General features: G+C 58.4%; 1 protein-coding gene across 1 annotated transcript; it reads left to right on the top strand.

Moving 5' to 3' along the window:
* Positions 1 to 237: 237 nt before the first annotated feature.
* On the top strand, positions 238 to 18675 carry SCNN1B (sodium channel epithelial 1 subunit beta; the record flags this gene model as incomplete). Its single annotated transcript, XM_084250904.1, has 12 exons — positions 238 to 548; positions 2631 to 2907; positions 4164 to 4354; positions 11880 to 11983; positions 13522 to 13685; positions 13936 to 14043; positions 15305 to 15422; positions 16323 to 16398; positions 16483 to 16540; positions 16818 to 16879; positions 17934 to 18009; positions 18295 to 18675. The coding sequence occupies 12 exons, from the start codon at positions 238 to 240 to the stop codon at positions 18673 to 18675; spliced, it is 1926 nt and encodes a 641-aa protein (XP_084107030.1).
* Positions 18676 to 19737: the final 1062 nt, after the last annotated feature.

The following is a 19737-nucleotide window of genomic DNA, read 5'->3' as shown; positions in this document are numbered from 1 at the left end:
ATCTTTAAAAAAAAAAAAAAACAATAGGTACCAAATAAAAACTTCTTGGATGGATGGATGGATGGATGATGGTGGGTGGATGGATGGATGGCAGGGCAGGAGGTAGAGACAACTGGCATGTGCAGGTCTTCCTGTGTCCGGGGCCCATTTTTGGCCTCACCTGGGATACCCTTCGACTCGAGCCTGGTGTGGGTGGCATCTGCCCTGACTTTCCTGTGCCTCTCCGCAGGTGCCACAATGCAAGTGAAGAAGTACCTGCTGAAGTGCCTGCACCGGCTGCAGAAAGGCCCCGGCTACACGTACAAGGAGCTGCTGGTGTGGTACTGTGACAACACCAACACCCATGGCCCCAAGCGCATCATCCGCGAGGGGCCCAAGAAGAAGGCCATGTGGTTCGTGCTCACCCTGCTCTTCGCCTCCCTGGTCTGCTGGCAGTGGGGCATCTTCATCAGGACCTACCTGAGCTGGGAGGTCAGCGTCTCCCTCTCCATCGGCTTCAAGACCATGGACTTCCCGGCCGTCACCATCTGCAACGCCAGCCCCTTCCAGTAGGCGGTCCTTGGGGGCTTCTGTTTTGCTCTCCTTTTTTAACGACTTCCCAACTTTCCTTCCTTCCCTGCCTGCCTTCTTTCCCTTTCTCCTTCTCTCTTTCATTCCCTCCTTGCAGCAAAGAAGATTCAAAATTCATAAACGTCCTAAGTTTAAAGAGAATCTAAACATATACCTGGTAGCCCCCGCCATCAGGCGCACCAGCACCTATTTATTGGTTCAATATGTATTTATTGAGCACCTATTATGTGCCAGGTATTGTTCCTGGTACTGGGAATGCATCGGCGAGTAAAAGAAACTCCCTGCCCTGTTCACAGGAAAAAAACACATTAATGCTTTTCCATAAACCCTGAACTAACTGTATTTGTGATGATAGAAAACATACAGTAATCAGGCGTCGTTGCTTAGGAGTGCCAGTGTGCTGAGTGTTCTTTGGGTAATTTATGTAATTCAAGTCCACAAGACCACTGTAAGGTGGGTACCACTGTAGAAGTCCCAATTTACAGATCAGAAAACAAAGATTCAGAGAGGTGAGGGCACTTGCCCAGAGACACACAGTGGGCAACTGTGGGATTTGAACCCAGGTCGGATCGAACGCCAGAGCTGCTGCTGTTCAACCACTTAATGGTGAGGCCTCTACACAGACAGACAAGGGGACCCAACCTGGTCAGGGTTGGAGAGAGACAGGGTGTCAGCTAGAGAAAAATGCCCCAGTGAATGAATAGAAGTTAGCCAGGCAGATTTAGGAGTCTGTCGTAACAGAAGGATATGACACATGCCAAGGCCCTGGCGTGAGACAGAGCTGATTACATACAAGGAATTGAAAGAAGGACCCGAGTGGCTGAGTCACAGAGAATATTCTCGTCCAAAAGAAGGGATGGAATTTATACTCCCTGGTAATGTCCAGATATCCGAATGTTCCTTCTTTCTAGTGATGGGGCTCCTCCTCCCTAGAGTGGGTCCTGAGAGCTACTTGAGAGAACCCCGAATAATTATCATGACAACAGCAGCCCTCTGTCCAGGCACTGTGCCTCGCGTGCATTAGCAGCATCACCTTGTTGAATCCTCCCATGTGCCCTCTGGGTACATATTTTAATCCTCCCGTTGTAGCGCAGAATTAAGCACCAGGATTCAAACCCAGAACCCAGGCAATGACCCACCAAACCCAACAGCTGCAACAATGAGGCTGTAACAGCAGCCCCGCCCCTAAGAGCCCTTACCCTCCTCCTCGTCCTGTGACCATGAGCCAGTCAGGGGCCGGGGGTATCACGTGGCTCACGTGCGTCTTTGTACCAGGCCTTGGGCCGGCATCCCGGGCCTAGCACTGTCTCCTGCAGGGAGCCTTCTAGCCCGAGCTGACACGCTGCCCTGGTGTGGGCATGGAGTGACTGAAACCCGGGGGGGTCACTTGCTGGTGCCAGCAGACTGGTCACCATTTCTAGTACGGGAGCTGCCAGGGCTTGAGAGAAGATTCTGGAGCCCAGCCCCACATTCCCATCAACCTCTTCCTCCTGTTCCCCAAATTGCTGCTGGAGAACTAGAACCCCAGGATCACAGACCTGTCCCTCCCCGCCCCCAGCTTCCTATCCTCTCCTGGGAGGAAGAAAGCCGCCCCTGTGCACAAACAGCCCACCCACTGGAGCCCATCGCCCTGCTTCCCACCTCAGCTCTGCCCCTCATCATGGCATGAACTTGGGAAATCACAGCAACTCCCAGAGCCCCAGTGTCCTCTGTGATCGTAATTATGGCAAAGATTAAATAAACTAAGAAGTAGAAAGCACTAGTACCTGGCATGTGAGCTCACCAGAATGTGAATTTCGTAAGAGTCTAGATTGGGCTTGTTTGCTACTGGATCCTCTGCTTTACACAGTGCCTGGCACATAGTAGGTGTTCATGAAATACTTGATGAGTGAGTGAGTGGGTAGGAGGGTGGCGGGGTGGAAGGATACAGGGAAATGTATGGGTGGGTAGCAAGTGGCGGTGCTTGGGCAGGGCTCAGGGGCAAACTTACCGGGGCACGACAGGCTGCAGCCTCCCCTTCTCCCCCCGCCCTCCGGTGACCCACTGCCTCCCCCACTCAGGTACACCAAAGTCAGCCATCTGCTCAAGGACGTGGATGAGCTGATGGAAGCAGTCCTAGACAGGATCCTGGCTCGAGAGCCCAGCCAGAGCAATGCCACCCGGGCCCTGAACTTGACCATCTGGAACCACACACCTCTAGTCCTTATTGATGAGCGGGACCCCCACCATCCAGTTGTCCTCGACCTCTTTGGGGACAACCACAATGGCTCAGCGAGCGGCAGCCCAGCACCAGGAGATCTCTGCAATGCCCACGGGTGCAAAATGGCCATGAGACTAGTAAGTGGCCCCCGGGCACATGCCAACCAATGGGCCTTGGGCTGATGGGCTGATTTTCTTTAATGATCTGGGCCCAGTGCCTGTTTTGTATGTTTGCATGACCATTTGAGAAAAATGGAAATTGTTGGTATGTTAGTCAAGACCCTTTTGGATGCAAGTGACCCAGCTCGAACTAGCTTAGCAGAACAGGGAATTTGTCAGCTCACATGCTGAGAAGTCTGAGGTATTTAGATTCAGGTATGGCTGGATCCAGGCATTCGAATGCTGTCATCAGTTTCCTACTTCCTGTGTCCCTTTCCTCATCTGTGAAGCAGGCATGTCTTTGGTGCTCAGCAGCTCACAGGGTCAGGCCCTTTGTGAATGTGTGCCCACGCATGTGCACCAGTGGTGGGGGCAGAGGTTAATAGACGTGAAGCCCTGAGGACAGTGTAAAGTGTTATAATCTCCCAGAGGGGATGAGGGGAGCCAGGAATGGGCCCACTGACAGCACCCCAGTCCACGCCAGGAAGGACTACCTCAGAGAGTGAGAAGCTGCCAGCATTCCAGAAGAAAGGCCCCCTGTGAGGGCCAACAGAGGCAGAGCTGGCAAGGCCCATGTCCAAGGGCGAAGCCTGTCCTGTGTCAGGGCCCTGAGCTTCATGGTGGACTCACTGTGACAGGTGGGAGGGAAGCCTGTCCCCTCCGTGGGAGGCCGGCAAGGTCCTTTCCCTGCTGGGGGGACAGAACTTCACAACCTGAGTCCTTTGTGTGTACCCAGCCTCCCCCAGCAGCCTCTGCAAGTCGGGGGGTGGGGGGCTGGGAAAGCACTCGGGACAGTGGAGGGTCCGAGTGTCTGTCTGTGTCTGAGCCACAGGCGCATGCCAGTGGGGCCACTTGGGTGAATGTGGGTGGGTGGACTTGGGGGGCAATGCGGGCGTGTGTGTGCATAGTTGTTTCCGTGACATCCTGGGGCTCTAGTGTCAGAAATGGACCTCTGTGGACGTGTGTGTCATGTGTGCACATGTGTACGTGTCGTGGGTATTATACATGTGTCTTGTGTGTGCACATGTGTGTGCTTGCATGTGTGTGTGTTCACTCTTGTTAAGCTGCCTATGGGCTGACCGGTGGCTGTGAGTGTCCCTGTGTGTGAAGGGACAGCCCCTGCGTACGGGGAGCCGGGGTGCAGCCAGATGAGGTGCAGCCAGCAGGACCTGCAGGCAGTGGTGGTGCCCCGGCAGCAGCCCCATACCCACGGGAGCCCCTCTTGGCCTCTGCAGTGTAGCAGAAACGGGACCGTGTGCACCCTCAGGAACTTCACCAGTGCCACCCAGGCCGTGACGGAGTGGTACAGCCTGCAGGCCACCGACATCTTCGCGCAGGTGCCGCGGCAGGAGCTGGTGCAGATGGGCTACCCCGCCGAGCGGCTCATCCTGGCCTGCCTTTTCGGGGCTGAGCCCTGCAGCCACAGGTGAGCACCCCGTTGGCACCCCGCTGCCCCCATGGCCTGCCCGACCATGACTTCTCTGTGCCTCAGTAGCTTCGGTCAGATTCCTGGATGCCCCGTGGCACCCCGAGGGGGTCGCTTTAGGAAAAGTCTGGAAGAAAAGCAAGGCGGGAAGGCGGACAGAGCCAGGTGACGGTGTGGGCCTGGCCTCCTCTATGGGGTCTGGAGCACAAACCACACCGCAGAGCCATCCCTTCTGGTACTGCCCGTTGGCACTCTGCTGTATGCGACCCCCAGGAGGGTCTCCTGACTTCCCAGGCTGGGGGCTAAGAAGGCATGGTGTCCTCCAGGCCAGGGGCTTGTCCACACACTTCAGGCCTCCGGAGAAAGGGAGTTTGACTTTAGACACGTGACAGGCTCCTAGATCCACTCTCTTGGGGACTGTAGCCTCAACTCAGGAACCTTCAGGAAGTTCTAGAATCTGCTGAAAGGCATGGGCCCCCACCCCCTCCTGTGGTCGCTGCAGCTGGTGTCCCGGAGCCGAGCCCACAGAGCAGGCGTGCTGCACACCTCGCCCCCCATCTGGCAGCCCTGAGTGAAGCTGGGGTACCTGGGGCACTAGCTTCAGGCCCACAAGTTCAGCTTGACCCCCTCGCTGAGAGGACGTGCAATGCTATCGTTCCCAATGCGTGGCCCGTCCGCTCTGTGAGCTCACACCCTGCAGTGCGAGGGAGGGGGGAAAGAGGGATCCACTAGGACCTGCCGGGATCCACTGGGATCTGCTGTCTGGTTCTCGGCACTGAAGGGTACGCTTCTCCCGTTGTGCAGCATCCTGGGGTTTAAAGGCATGTGCTGCCCAGGGCCTGGCCCCTAGCCTGAGCAGGCTGCTTGATGGACCGGTCCAGCACCAGAGGCAGTGTCAAGGCTGGGGACCGTGTACCTCCTGCCGACACGGCACCCTCAAAGCCAGTCCCGCTTGGGTCACACACACTGAGGGTGAGGGATGGGTTCCCCCCTCCAAAAAAATAAGGCAGAGAAGCTGTTAGCAGAAAAGAGAGGAATAGATGGCTGATGAGAGGGCACAACGTCCCGTGTGGACCACACGTCATCTGTGGAGTGGCTGAGTCTGGGGCTCAAGCCTCGTGGAGGGGCTGGACTCTGCGTTCAGGCCCTGGCTCTGTCTTGCAAGCTTGTGACCTTGAACGAGGCTCTTAACCTCACTGCGCCTCCGTTTTCCTCTTCCCTAAAACAGGATAATAACTGCGCCTGCTCGACAGGCTAATTTTGATTATTAAATGAGTTACCATGCAAGAGGGCTGACCATAGTCCTGAGCCCAAGAAATATTAGTTATTACTCACATTAAGCCCACATATGCCAAGGCTCTCATTATTCAGTCATAATGCTAACAGTTAATGAGACCTTCTTCCATGCATAAAACTATTTTCACCTCGGCCACAAGCCTGTGAGAAAGGCACTATTATTTCTCCCCACGTTGTGTGATGAAACCGAGGCCCAGAGAGGTGTGGCAACGGCTCTGAAGTCACACAGCTGGTGAGTGACAGGGCTGATGGCCCGGCCAGGCCCACCCCATGACGCTCTACCACCTCATCTGAAACTGGGATGCTCACCTTCCTCTCCCGGCCTCTCCCAAGCCCATTTCTCTAGTCGTGGGCAGGTCTGAGTGGGAGGCGTCACCGGCCTGGCCCAGAAGTCTCAGAGCCCTTGTCTCTGTGCACCCCACTGGCCGCTGGTCGCCACCGCTCACCACCGTCCTGACTCAGCCTCCCGGCCTCCTGTGCTGGTGTCCGAGCACCAGGGCCCCTGCCTCCTCACTGTCCCTCTGACTCATCCTCTCCTGCCGGCCCAGCCAGCGTTCCAGAAGCAGTGGCAGGGTGTTAGGAGAAGGTGACCGTGTCGGGACCGAACACCAAAGCTCCCGGCTCTGGGGCCAGGGCTGTGTGCGGTGGGCTTCGTGCCTTACCTCCTCTGTGCCTCTGTTCCCTCCTCTGGAAAGTGGGAAGAATAAAATCACCTCCCAATGAGTTCCCATCCAGCACCTCGCACATGGCAAGGCTTAGCTGAGGATTTTTCAAATAAACCTTTTACTGTGGAATAATGTACAGAAAAGTTGCAGAGAGAGTACAGGGCCCTCGCCCTCTTCGCCCGTCCCCTCTGCCCTGAACATCTTGCATCACATCTTCATCGTCACAACCTCGGGGCTCGTGACCATGAACTCAGTGCTGGGCTTGGCTTCCCCCGTGTCCCCCGCTGAGCTGTGCCTGCCCCAAGCTCTCCCCGGGAGCGATGGCATCTCCTGCGTCTTCCCCAGGGAGTGACAGTTTCTTGGGCTTCCTTGTTCTGGGGGACAGTTGTGAAGGAATCAGCAAAGAAAGACTTCAGGTTGGGTTTGTCTGCTGATCTCAACCCAAGGGATGGGTTTGGGGGAAGAGGCCACGGAGGTGAGTGCGTGCCGCGCGCCGCCGCCCGAGAGGTGACCTTCCTCCTTGGGCAGGGAGTCACGTGTGGCATTTCCAGTGTGAAGTAACCCCCTTCCTTGCCATGTGCTGCATCACCCAAGCGAGTCACCAGCTCCAGTCTACACCGGGTGGGGTGGGGGGGAGGAGATAACAGGTTATTTGGAATTCTTCTGTGAGGAAAGCTGGTCTGTTCTCCATTTGTTTATTTATCCAACTGTTTGTTTACGCCAGCGTGAGCTCCCGTGTATCTGGCTTGTAAGCCAACACCGCGCTAGTTGTTTTCTTACTCGGTTTCTCCCAGCTTTGGTCAATGGGAGCTCACTCAGTTGGCTCAATGTCCCCTTGACTTTTCTCCAGCCATTTCTTTTATTGATTTATCATTCTGAGTTCTGTCCTTACTTTCTGGCTTTACAAGACACCCCAGTCCTAGAGCCAGACACTTCTCGAAGCAGCCCTGGCTCCTTTCGTTGGAGAACAGTATTTAGAAACCAAGCTCTCGCCATCTATAAGCAAATCATCATCATCATCATCATCATCGGGATAGTAATCATTATCAGGGATTGGCTGGCTAGTTTCTGCCCTGGGAAGCTTTCCTGCCCCCTAACACAGCACCCCTATTGTTACGCTGCTTCCAGCCCTGGCGCTCTATTTCCAGGCTTTTCCTAGAGGCTTGCTCCGTCTCACGAGAGTTTTGGAGGGAAATGCCTGGAGCTGAAGGCGCCTAGGGCTGGGAGCAGCCTCTTTGGGTAAAGAGCTTTATCAACAGGCAAATAGTTGGCACAAGCTTGAGAGCAGGAGTGGGGCCCTGGGCAGGAGGGGATCCCGCCCCGCCCTGAGCTGCCTCCCACTCCTGGGCTGCAGATGGCCGCAGCTCCCTGGGAATGCAGTGTCCCTCTGCCCCTGGGGCGGGGTCACTCCCTCCAGCCATGCTGGCTGGGGCTGGTTAGCCCCGCTCTGTTCCTTCCCTGTGGCCACAGCCCTGATCCCACACAGGCCGCAGACTCAGCAGTGCCCGCCCCAAAGTCTTCTCCCCTCCCAGCCCGTGCCTGTGCGGGCCCCTGGCCTGCTGTGCCCTCTCTCCTCCCCACTGCCCTGGGCTCAGCGCCTCTGACTTGTCCTTAAAGTCTTAGCTCAGGCCTCACCTCTCCAAGAACCCTTCCCAGACCCACTACTCCTTGCACCCCCAGGGGGAATTAGGTGTCGCTCCTCCACACTTATCTCTGGATGACCTTATCAAGTATTGCAGTTGATCCGGCAAATATTTACCAAGTGTCTGTCTGCTGGGTGCCAGACCAGGCAGAGCTGTGAGTGGCAGGGGCCAGCGTCTGTGGACGAATCAGGATTCTCGGCGTCTGGCCCTCACCTCCCATCCGCTGGGGGCTGCTCTGATCCCCGTGTTACAGCTGGGGAAAGCCAGGCCCCGTGAGGTAAAACGGCTTCTCCCAGGTCACCAGGTAGTAAGAGCCAGCGCCGGCCTTGGAATTCAGGCAGGTTGGGTGCCTGGTGTGAGCCTCAGCCTCCAAGTTCTTTCTCCCTCTAGACACTGGGCTTACATTTTAAAGCAGGAGGCAGCAGACGCACAATTAAATAAAGAAGGTGATTTCAGATTTTGACTCCTGCTATCTAGGGAATAAATAGGTGGGAACGATAGGACGGGCAGGGACTCCACAGGCAGGGTCTGTGGAGTCTCAGAGCCCAGGACACCTGAAGGATGAAGACAGACTGGTTATTTGAAGTGCTAGTAGAGAATATTCCAGACCAAGGAGCAGCCACTGGGGCCTGGAATTTGGAAACCTCTTGGAGAGTCACTGAAATGTAGCGAATAAGAGGAAGCCAAGGCAGGGGGGTTGCATGTTATTCTGGAGTGGCAGGGCAACCCCTGGAGGCTGCCGGGCGGGGCAGTGTCAAAGTCTCATCACAGGTCCTGAGCTGTGGAGCTGTGCTGGAGAAGGTCAGGCAGCAAGGGTGGAAACAGCTCCTCCCGAGGGTGCCCGTGGGTGGGTGCTGGTGGCCTGGACTGGGGAGGGAGCTGAGGAATTGCCCTGAGGCCCTCCTGTTGCCAGCCCCACTGGCAGCTTCCAGGGCAAGGCTGTCTTTTCCCCTGTGCTGTCCCCAAGCCAGTCCCGCCTCAATAAACATTCAGTGGGTGTAGAAATGTGGCTTCTCCCTGATTTCCCTTTCACCATTGAGAAACCAGAGCTCAGAGGTGGAGTCGGCGGTGCGGCAGCTCCGCATTGCGGATGGCGCAGCCTCCCTGGACCCACCTTGCTGTGGTGGAGACCAAAGACAGGATGAGGCTGCCTTGTCTGAGCACAGGGACAAGTGACTCCTGACCTCGTGGGGCTGCTGTGGGATGAAGTGATGACGTTCTGCTGCCATATCATATGGAATAGGAATGCCACAGGGACGTTCTGCAGGGCCTGGCCCATAAAAGTCTCTCCGTGGGTGTTGGGTGGGAACTCGAAGGCATTTTAAAGACACACGCATCTGTCTGTCGATTTCTGCAGCTTCTGATTCTCTTCGCCCCATTCTGTCCTGCTTTTAATAAGAGAAACCATATAAAACATCACAGGCATTTTTTAAGCTATTTCTTTTTTTTTTTTTTTAATTTATTCATTTGTTTTTGTTTATACATGCACTGGGTACAGTCAGAAGCGCGGGAGGGTGAGAGAATTCACCAGAGCCAGAGCGGGGAGCAGAGCAGGCAGAAGGACTGAAGTACACTGCTGAGGGGAGCAGAGGGCGGCAGGAGAGGTCTGCGCGCCATGTGGGACCCTCCTCGGGTGGCTGGGGAGCAGCCGGGGATTGAACCGGCGCCTCAGAGGCTGCGGGCAGCTTCGCAACCCAGCGCTCAACCGCTGCGCCACCGGGGAGGCCCTTTTAAGCTATTTCTTATGGAGACCTGAGAAGAGACACATCCAGAAAATAGAGTTTGATCAATTCACGTGGAGCCACCAGCCAGAGCCACCAACCGTGCCCACACCCCCTCCCTCTGCAGCATGCAGCAAATCCCGGGCTTGATCTCTTTGGTCTGGAAATAGTTCAGAATGGGGCTGTAAGAGGGGAAGAGCCACAAGGCCATCATCCCACCTGAAAAAACTAACAACCATCCCCTCAACCGTGTAGTCATGTTCACACTGGTAAATGCCATAGGTTTCTGTCTGTCTGTTTGAATCAGGAGCCAATTAAAGCTCCACATTGTGATGGGTCCCAAGTTCTTCACGATTCTTTTAACCTATAGGTTGCCTCCCTTGCCCTCTTCTACGTTTTATTCATTGAAGGAACAGGGCTGTTTATCCCATTGAGCTCGCTGCTGTCTGGATTCTACAGTGGTGTGTAGGGCCCTGTTCCTCTGCCCCCAGTGCTTCCTGGAAATGCAGAGAAGGATGCTCCCTCCTGTTCCAAGGTGATATTTTAGCCACTTCCTCTGCTGCCTGGGCCCTCCCACAGGTGACACACAGCTTGATCATCACACTGCCCTTTGCTCAGAGCCAAGCATTCGTCAAGGATGCAAAATAATGATCTTTGGTAGTTTGTCCTCCCCTTCTATGAGCTGGAGCCAATCAGAACTCCTTTAATACCTATACTGCAAGAAAAAAGTACATCAGCTGGAGGCGTCACAGATTAATAGTTAAAGACATATCAGCCAATCACATGTTAATGTCATTTGGTTTCCAGTTTCATAAACTTTAATGATAGATTCCAAATAGACATTAATGAAACCATTGGAACTTTGAACTTAACATTAAGAATTTTTTGTTCATTATATTTAGTGTGGTAATGGTACTATTGTTTAAGTTCTTACTTTTAGAGATACATATGGGAGCATTTAGAAATAAAATCATGATGTCTCAGATTGGCTTCAAAATGCTGTGCCAAGGAGAGTGGGGGGGTGTGCAGAGATAACAGGACCAGCTGGGGACGATGATGGTGGAAGCTGACGGTGGGCTTCCTTCTCTTGACTTTTGTATGTATGAAATGTTCATGTCAAAAACAATTTTTAAACTGAATTTTTTGAAACGACATTATACCATTGCTATTTCTGTGAGCATCTTCAAGTTCACCTTTCTTGTTGAATTATTTCTTTTGGAGACAGTTCCATGACATACAAAAGGGCCCTATCCAGGCCTCTGCAGGTCTCATTCTGCAGTACTCTCTCTCGGGCCTCTGCTTTCACCCCTTCCTGACTCACCCCCTCTCTAACCCTCCATCTCAGTCACATTCCTCGATGTCCAAGTTCCAAATATTCCCAGACAAGCCCACCTGTGTGGCCCTTGGGGCAGGAGCTGCCTGGAGGGGGTCTCAAGATCTGTGCTAATGTCCTGGGGCTGCTGTCACAAAGTACTATAAGCCAGGTGGCTTAACTCTTCAGGAAGGGGCTCTCCCAGAGGAGCCCAGAGGCTGAAATCCAGGTGTCAGCAGGACCCGGCTCCCCAGAGACTCTCGGGGAGTATCCTTGCCTCCTGCAGCATCTGGTCGCAGAACTTCCTGTCTCAGAACTGTCTTCCTGTCTGCCTTCATGTGGCCATCTCTGTCTGCTTCTTTTCTCTCTTGTAAGGACACTTGTGATTGAACAGTCCAGGGACCTCATCTCAATTATTAATCCTTATACTTCTAATACGTAATGGTAATCCTTAATTATATCTGCAAAGAAAGACGCTTTTCCCAAATAAGGCTGCATTCCTAGGTCCTGGGGTTAGGGTATGGACATATCTTTTGGGGGACCAACATTCACCCACACACACACACACACATGGTATGGGAAGACCCTTTAGATGTGACACACAAAAGCATCCAAAAAACTTCTTTTTTCATGATTTATGGCTGAACCAGAGTCTGAGCCCGGGCTCCAGAGTCTCCCTCGGCCCCTCTTTTCCAGGGGGCTGGGGCTCTCCTCTCTGGCTTGCGCATGGGGGCAGGGGCATGGGCAGAATGACCTTTCCCTCCTGAACCCTCTGAGAGTGAGCACAGGGCAGCCCAGCTCCCCTTAACCACCAGCCCAGACAGCAGACGGTGGGGGAGCTGTTGACTGGCTGGGGCCCTGCCCTCCCACCAACGGAGTTTCTTCCAGGAACTTCACCACCATCTTCCATCCTGATTACGGCAACTGCTACATCTTCAACTGGGGCATGACGGAGAAGGCGCTCCCTTCGGCCAATCCGGGAGCTGAGTTCGGTGAGTCCTGGTTCATCCTGGGGTCAAGCCTAAAGGGGGTGAGGACTGTGTCCCCATTTTGCTGAGGAGCAAAGTGAGGATTCAGAAGTAGTACCGCTTCGCACTATCCCCCGGGCCTCAGGGGTCCAATCCCAGCTCCACCGCTTACCCCCTGGGGGATCCTGAGCTCCTCAGAGCTGTGGTTTCCCATCTGAAACAGGTGTCTAGTAGCACTGCGCAGAGGGTGGTACAGGCCTCGCTGCACCGTGAGCCATACGTGGCAGAGCTGCTCCACACGGAGCCACAGGGGTGGTGAGGCCCCACGTATGCCCTGTATTCTGAGACACTTAGAGATCTTACCCGCGATCCCCCGGTGAAGATGCGCTGACCCCTTCTCCAAGCCAGAGCCACAGGCCATGCACTTCCTGCAGAGAGAATCAGGGAGTCAGAGCAGGGCAAAGCTGCAAATAGAAGCGGAGAGTGGGCGGTGGATGGTGGCTGAAGGAAGCTGCTGGTTGCCTGTCAGGAGGCAGCCAGGCAGGAGGCAGGGAGAGGCTGGTGGGCTCAGAGGGCTTGGACTTGGGGCTGTGGGAGTGAATCCTTCCTCCCTCAGGTTCTGACCTCTCCAGCCACCAAGGGACAGTTGTCATTCAGCAACAATCAGGGCTGGGGGCCAGGATGGGGGCGCTGAGCACTCTTCCCTTGACCCCTGTGGCCCTGAAAGCTCTGAGTCCCAGGGGCCGATCCCTCATGCTAAGGGGCAGATGATTAAGATCTAGGACCCCGGCAACTCCACTTCCTTGCTGGGTGACCTCAGTCCCTTCGCCTCTCTGTGCCTCAGTTTCCGCATCTGTAAAGTGGGCACAGTAACAGCAGCGACCTCAGCACGTCCTGTGAGCACCACTGAGGTCGTGGGTAATAAGTGCCCAGCATACAGCAAGTGCTCAATAAGTGCCAGCACCTAGCCCGATATATGTATGGAGCATAAAACCTGGGGTCAGCTCTCTGCCCGCCACGAGGGGACAGGCGAATGGGGAAGGAAGAGACAGAAAAAGAAGAATCACAAGCGAGGCCAGTACTTGGGAGAGAAGTTCCAGAGGCCCTGAGACCGGTCTAGGTGGTCGGGGAAGGCCTCTGGAGGAAGTGACACCTGAGAGCTGAAGGGAGAGCAGGAGTTTCTGGGTGCTGGGTGAGGCTGGGGCAGCATTCCAGAGGGAATGACTGCGTGCTGGAGGTCAGGCGGCAGGAAGGGGCACGGAGGCCAAGGGAGAGCAGGAACGGGGAGCGTGAGGACACTGGTGTGAGCAGGCCGGGCTGGGCCCTGGATCTACCTGCCACGTGGAAGGGCTTATGGGGACGGGAGGGGCGACCGGCCCCAAGGAGGAGACTGGGCCCTGGACTGGGACGGGGACCTTGGAGGCGACAAGAAGTGGAAATTTTTGCAAAGTGGAGCCTCACCCCGGAGGTCCCCTCGGCTGGAGGGACTCAGACAAAGGGGTGGTGGGCCCCCCTCAGCAGTGTGGGGGCAACTCAGGCCGCCCTTGACCCCTTCCCCACAGGCCTCAAGCTGATCCTGGACATAGGCCAGGAGGACTACGTGCCCTTCCTGACGTCCACGGCCGGCGCCCGCCTGTTGCTTCACGAGCAGCGGTCCTACCCTTTCATCAAGGACGAGGGCATCTACGCCATGTCAGGGGCCGAGACATCCATCGGGGTGCTGGTGGTACGGCCAGAGGAGGGGCCCGGGTCTCCCCAAGGCTCGCCTGGCCTAGGTTAAGATCACTCCTGCCTCACTCTGGCTGGAACCCCCAGCCCCACCCCAGGGTGGCCATGGGAGAGATGAGCGCCCCTGGTGCCTGGCCCAGCTCCCCATCCCCCTTCAGCATCCCCTAGATCCTCATGCCTGTGGAAGGGTCCCACGGGACTTCCTGGGGGTGGCCAGGGGCCCCCACAAGCAACCTCTCTGGACACAGGACAAGCTGGAGCGCATGGGCGAGCCCTACAGCCAGTGCACCGTGAACGGCTCCGACGTCCCCATCCGGAACCTCTACAGCAGCTACAACACCACCTACTCCATCCAGGTGGGAGGCTGGCGCAGCTCTGGCTACTTTGGGGGCGCTCCCTGACCGCTGCCCACGGCCTCGGGGCTGCAGGAGAGAGCCGGCCCTGTCCAGGCTGGCTCGGCGGGACTTTTGTGAACACCGGGTGCCCTGGAGGTTGTGGGCCCAGTCCGGTCCCCGGGTTCTCGCCTCTCACCCCCCTTGGCAGGCGTGCCCTTGGGGAGGCCCAAGGTGATAGGGATCTCACTCTGGGGTGTCCCGAGAAGAGCCCCCGTGTGGGAAACACTATGGTAAGGGCAGGCGAGTCCTGCTTTGAACACCCCTGTGAGGCAATAATACCCTAACGATGACTGCTCGCTGCTGTTGGCATCTGCCAGCCTGTTGGCAATAGCATCCACTATCGCGTGTTACAAGCGTTTATTAATACGCCAGGAACAGGCCTACGTGTGGAGGCAGCTCCTTTTCCAGGCACTTTACAGATACATTAACTCATTTAAGCCTCTCAGGGCCCTCAGCTGTAGATCCTGTTATTAGGAAAGAGGAAATTGGGATCTCCAGACCCCCAACCCCACCCGAACCCTCTTCAGTTTCCAGGAAGTCCCTCTTCATATTGGCCTCCGGCCCCTTTGCGGACACTGGGGGCTCCCCTCCCGTCCTGACCCCAAGGCCACTGTGGGAAGCTGTCCCCAGGCCCCCCCCCACCCCGTGAGTGGACGGAGACTCAGAGGCTCCGACAGTCCTGGACGCAGCTGGCCCCGCAGCCAGCGGGAAGGGCCTGGAGCCCGGAGGGCGCGGCCTGATGAGTGGAGACTCGTCACCTCCAGTGCCCAAGTCCCCCCTCCCGGCACCCCCCGGGGACCGTCTGCTGCTCACCTGTGCTGAGCAGCTCCCCCCAGGAGGAGGGGACACGGGGCCAGCCTGCCCGCCCCCCGCGGGGCTGCCCTTCCTGGGTGCAGCCGGAAGACGGGAAGAGCCGGAGCCTTGGGAGGACGCGCGGAGGGTCAGCGCTGGCGCTTGGAACAGGCCTCCCTCCCGGTGCCTCCGGGGGACCCGGCTCTGAAGGGTGGCGGGACAATCTCCAAGGGGAGCCTGGCCCGAGAGCCCCTGGAAGGCCAGGGATGGGGGGACGCCCCCCCCCCCACGCAGCTCAGCCACCGCCCCCCAGCCTCCCAGCCGCAGGGGCACCGCCTGCTCCCCGGCTCCCCGAGCCGGCCCCTGGCCCCTGGGCTGGGGTAGGCGGCCACTTCACGGTCTCTCTCCCCCGCCCCGCCACCCCCGCCAGGCCTGCATTCGCTCCTGCTTCCAAGACCACATGATCCACAACTGCAGCTGCGGCCACTACCTGTACCCGCTGCCCCAGGGGGAGAAATATTGCAATACCCGGGACTTCCCAGACTGGGGTGAGTGGGGCGCCCTAGCCCGCTGGGCCACTGCCCACGAGGGCTCTGACCACAAGCTGGGGGTGGAGGGCCAAGCCCTCGCGGGGCCCCAGGGCGCGCCTCTCCTGCACAGCCCCCAGGCCCCAGCCCCTCCCAGCCCAGTCCACCCAGTGAAAGCTGGGAACGTGTGCGAGGGAGTGACCTCGTCCTCGAGGGGTGTGGGTGTTCCACACGCCGCCGCTGGCAGGTGCACCTGTGTGTGTTTACATTTGCACACACTTGTGAAAGGCACTGGGGGGCCAATGTGGGGCACTCAAGAGCCGGGCACTGTGCCTGTGCGTGTTCACATGCCAGCAGGGTGCCCGCTCCCGTGCGCTGTCGTGTGTGCTGGTCTGAGCACACGCACGGGTGTGCAAGCACAAGGCCTGCTAGGTCCAGGCACGTGTCCGCGCCTGAGTGGGCTCAGGGGGGCGGGGAAGGGAGAGGGGGTGGCTCCCTGGAGCTTGAAACCAGAAGCCAGACGACCCTGGCCGTCTCACTCCCGCTGAGCTGGTGCCAGGCCCGGCCCTGGTGGTCCGGAGTGTGAACAGCCCGGGACGGGCAGCCACAGAGAGAGCACGGTCCCCTCCTAAACCCAACACAACGTGGAGACGAGGGGGAAGCTTGACCCCTGCCCTCCCTCCACCCCCTGTCCCCCAGGACTGGGGGCAAGGTTGCTGCTCGGAGGCTGTGCGCAGAGTCTGGGGCTTCTGGGGAGACAGCCGGGGAGAGGGGTGGGGCTGGGGAGTCTCCGGGGCCGGAGTGTGGACTGAGACCTTCCCGCCAGCCTAGCCCAGGCCTCGGGCGGGCAGGACGGGAGGGCAGGGGCCAGCCAGAGGGGAGAGGAAAACCCGGGGCCCCGCCTGCCTGTCCCCCGCGCAGCCTACTGCTACTCCAGCCTGCGCAGGAGCGTGGCGCAGAGGGAGGCCTGCATCCACCTGTGCAAGGAGTCCTGCAAGTGAGTGGGGCGCGGGCCGGGCGGGCCCCGGGGCCCCAGGGGACACGCTGGGGGGACAGCCACACCCTGCCTTCTCTCTTCCAGTGACACCCAGTACAAGATGACCATCTCCATGGCCGACTGGCCTTCTGTGGCCTCTGAGGTGAGACGGCCGCGTGGCCGAGCGCCCGGCCCCGTCTTCGGGCTGGGGACGGGAGGGGCATGGCTCCGCGGGCTGTCGGGGGGAGTCTGGCGATCTGGCACCTTCTCCCCATAACAGCCACTGCCTCCTCCCCCCCCCCGCCCCCCATGCATGGTCCCCAGGGGACCTCAGGAAGCCGCAGGGCCGGGGTCCGGGGTCTGCCTCCGCGGGGAAGCAGGACCAGGACAGGGCGGGGCTGCCGCAGGCACCATTGTTTCAGCTGCCGTCTTGGTTCCAGGACTGGATCTTCCACGTCTTGTCTCAGGAGCGGGATCAAAGCACTAATATCACCTTGAGCAGGTGAGCCTGGGGTCTGGCAGGGCTGGGGAAGGCGAAAGGGAAAGAACGCGCGCCTTGGGGACAGGTCTGAGCAGAGGGCAGCTCCCTGGAGCCTCCGCACACCAGCAGAGGCAGGAGCAAGCCTGGGGGAGCCCGGGAGGGCGAGACTCCAGCCGGCGGGGACGCAGAGCCCACACTTCCTCGAGGAGAGCCACGCCTCTCCCCGTCCACCCCCCAGCCCCCCCCACCTGTTCCACCCTCCCACCCTCCATCTCTCCACTCAGCACCCACCCTTCCATTCACCCACCGCCCGCCACCTACCCCCCGACCCCCACCGTCCATCCGTCCCTTCCTCCACCCTTGCACCCACCCACCTTCCTCCTCCCACTCGCCCCCTTTCCAGCCCCTCAACACAAGTGTGCGCTGCGCGCAAGAGCAGCACACGGGCCCCGCTCTCGGGAAGCTCCAGCGTGGAGGAGAGATGCCCACAGCTTGTGAGGAGGAGCTTCCGACCAGACCCTCACTTGGGGGCACAGCAGGGAAGGAGCCTCGCCTCCAGCTGCCTGAGAGCAGAGGCGTCCGCATGGGGAGTGGGGAGTGACCCAGCTGGATCTGGGGGAGCAGGGACTGCTCAGACTAACAAGAGTGAAGCGGCCCAGACAGAGGCGCGCTGTGGGAGATCCCCATCTGAGGAAGGGGAAGCCCCTCAGCCGCTGTTCTGGAAGGAGCAGGCCTGGGACTCTGCAGCACCCGCCGCCGCCTGTTAGCCGGGTCATGGGGGAGCTCAGAACCCGTCCTCGGGGTTGTCTCAGGCCAGTGTTCTTAGGAAGCGGCTTCAACGAGGTGCCACAGGGTGGACTCTGGGCCCTTTGTGGCTCCAGGCCCAGGGGGCGCCGGGAAGGCAGTGCTGTTGGCTCTTGTTTGGGCCTCACTGGACCTCACCACTCAAGGGAGTGAGCCTGAGAGAAGCTCGGGCCAGCAGGCGCGTGCGTGTGCATGTATGTGTGTGCGTGTGTGTGCATGTGTGCGTGTGTGTGTCTGAGGCGGGGGCACCGCTTTCTTCCTGTTTCTGCAGGAAGGGAATTATGAAGCTCAACATCTACTTCCAAGAATTCAACTATCGCACTATTGAGGAGTCTGCAGCCAACAATGTGAGTCTGGGGGCTCCTGCCACTTCAGCCCTGCCCTGCCTCTCCCCACACCCCTCCTGTCCTCTCCCTGAGGGTGGACAGGGTCCTGGGCCCAACAGGGGACTTGAGAAGGTCCCAAGTTCTCTCCCTGGGCTGCAATAGTTGCCTTTGCCCCTCGCGGCCACCACCCACCTCACAGGAACCCGTGAGCTCCCGGGGTCCAGGTGGGACCTGTGCCCCACCACCACCACCACAGCCCCCCACCCCTGTGGCCCTGCCAGGACCTCAGCCCCCTGCTCCCCACAGATCGTCTGGCTGCTCTCAAACCTGGGTGGCCAGTTTGGCTTCTGGATGGGGGGCTCGGTGCTGTGCCTCATCGAGTTCGGGGAGATCATCATCGACTTCGTGTGGATCACCATCATCAAGCTGGTGGCCTTGGCCAGGGGCCTGCGGCGGAGGCGCACCCCGACGCGCTATGCCGGCCCCCCGCCCACCGTGGCCGAGCTGGTGGAGGCCCACACCAACTTCGGCTTCCAGCCCGACGCGGCCCCGCGTGGCCCCGCCGCCCGCGCCTACCCCGACGAGCAGGCCCTGCCCATCCCGGGCACCCCGCCCCCCAACTACGACTCCCTGCGCCTGCAGCCCCTGGACGTCATCGAGTCTGACAGTGAGGGGGACGCCGTCTAGACCCCCCGGTCCACCCAGGCAGCCGAGAACTCAAACCCGAGATGCCCAGACCATGCCCGGGTCTTCTTCAAGGTGCCCTCTCCAGAGGGCCAGGCCTGCGGGTCCCAAGGCCGAGGTCTGTCCCTCCCCCGAGAGACCTGCGCCCCGTGGGGTCCCGCTGCTGGCCCGATGCCGGCGCTGTGCCCCCCCAGCCCCACCCCCAGGTGACCTGCACCTGGCCTGGGCGCCCCCAGCCGGGTCCCAGAGCTCCCCAGCACCCTCCCCTGCAGACAGGTGCCTTTCCCCTCCGGGCCAGCCCGGGAGCAGCATTCCGTGCTGTCTGTGCCCAGAACCCACACCGCCCCCTTCCTGGCCTGGCTGACCTTGGTGAGCCCCCAGCTTGCCTTGCTGGGGCTGACCCCTCGCACGAGCTCAGGGAGGGCATGGGCTGTGGAGAGCAGAAGGGCATCGGGCTAGGAGACCTTGCAAGGGGGCATATGTTTTGTTCTAGAAAATAAAAAATAGGAAACGTAGAACCGAGCTATGTTCTTTGTCGGGCTGGCGGCCGGGTGCCCTCTGAGGCCGCTCTGGGGTGGGGGCCGGGCGGCCATCCTTGAGCGCACAGGCCTGGCCAGGGAAAGATCCCTCGGGCTGGGCGGCTGGTCTTAATGTCCCTTTCAGGTTGTCCCTGACTTGTGGCCTTGGGGCTCTATTCAGAGTAAGTTCAGTTCACCCCACTTAGTTCTTTGGGTTACAAGGGGGTGGGGGGAGAGAGCAAGGAAGATACTCATAGTGACTTAAGCAAAAGGGTCTCAGCAATGCAAATTGAGGGCCCATCTCTGGTCGTCCAGGCAGGCGCTCCTTACATTGCAGGGGAAAAAAAACAAAAAAAAAAAAACCCACTGCGGCTCCAAAGCCACGTCTCCATTTAGCAACAGCAGCGGAGAGGGCGCCTTTCTTCTTTTCTTTTTTTTTTTTTATAGAGGCATGCTTTTTATTTATTTGTTTGTTTGTTTGTGTTTATACATGCACTGGGTACAATCAGAAGCGCAGGAGGGTGAGAGGATTCACCAGAGCCAGAGC

Source organism: Talpa europaea (genome assembly GCF_964194135.1).
Source record: "Talpa europaea genome assembly, chromosome: 12".
In the NCBI taxonomy this organism is placed as follows: Eukaryota; Metazoa; Chordata; class Mammalia; order Eulipotyphla; family Talpidae; genus Talpa; species Talpa europaea.
This window is presented reverse-complemented; position numbering and strand designations above follow the sequence as displayed.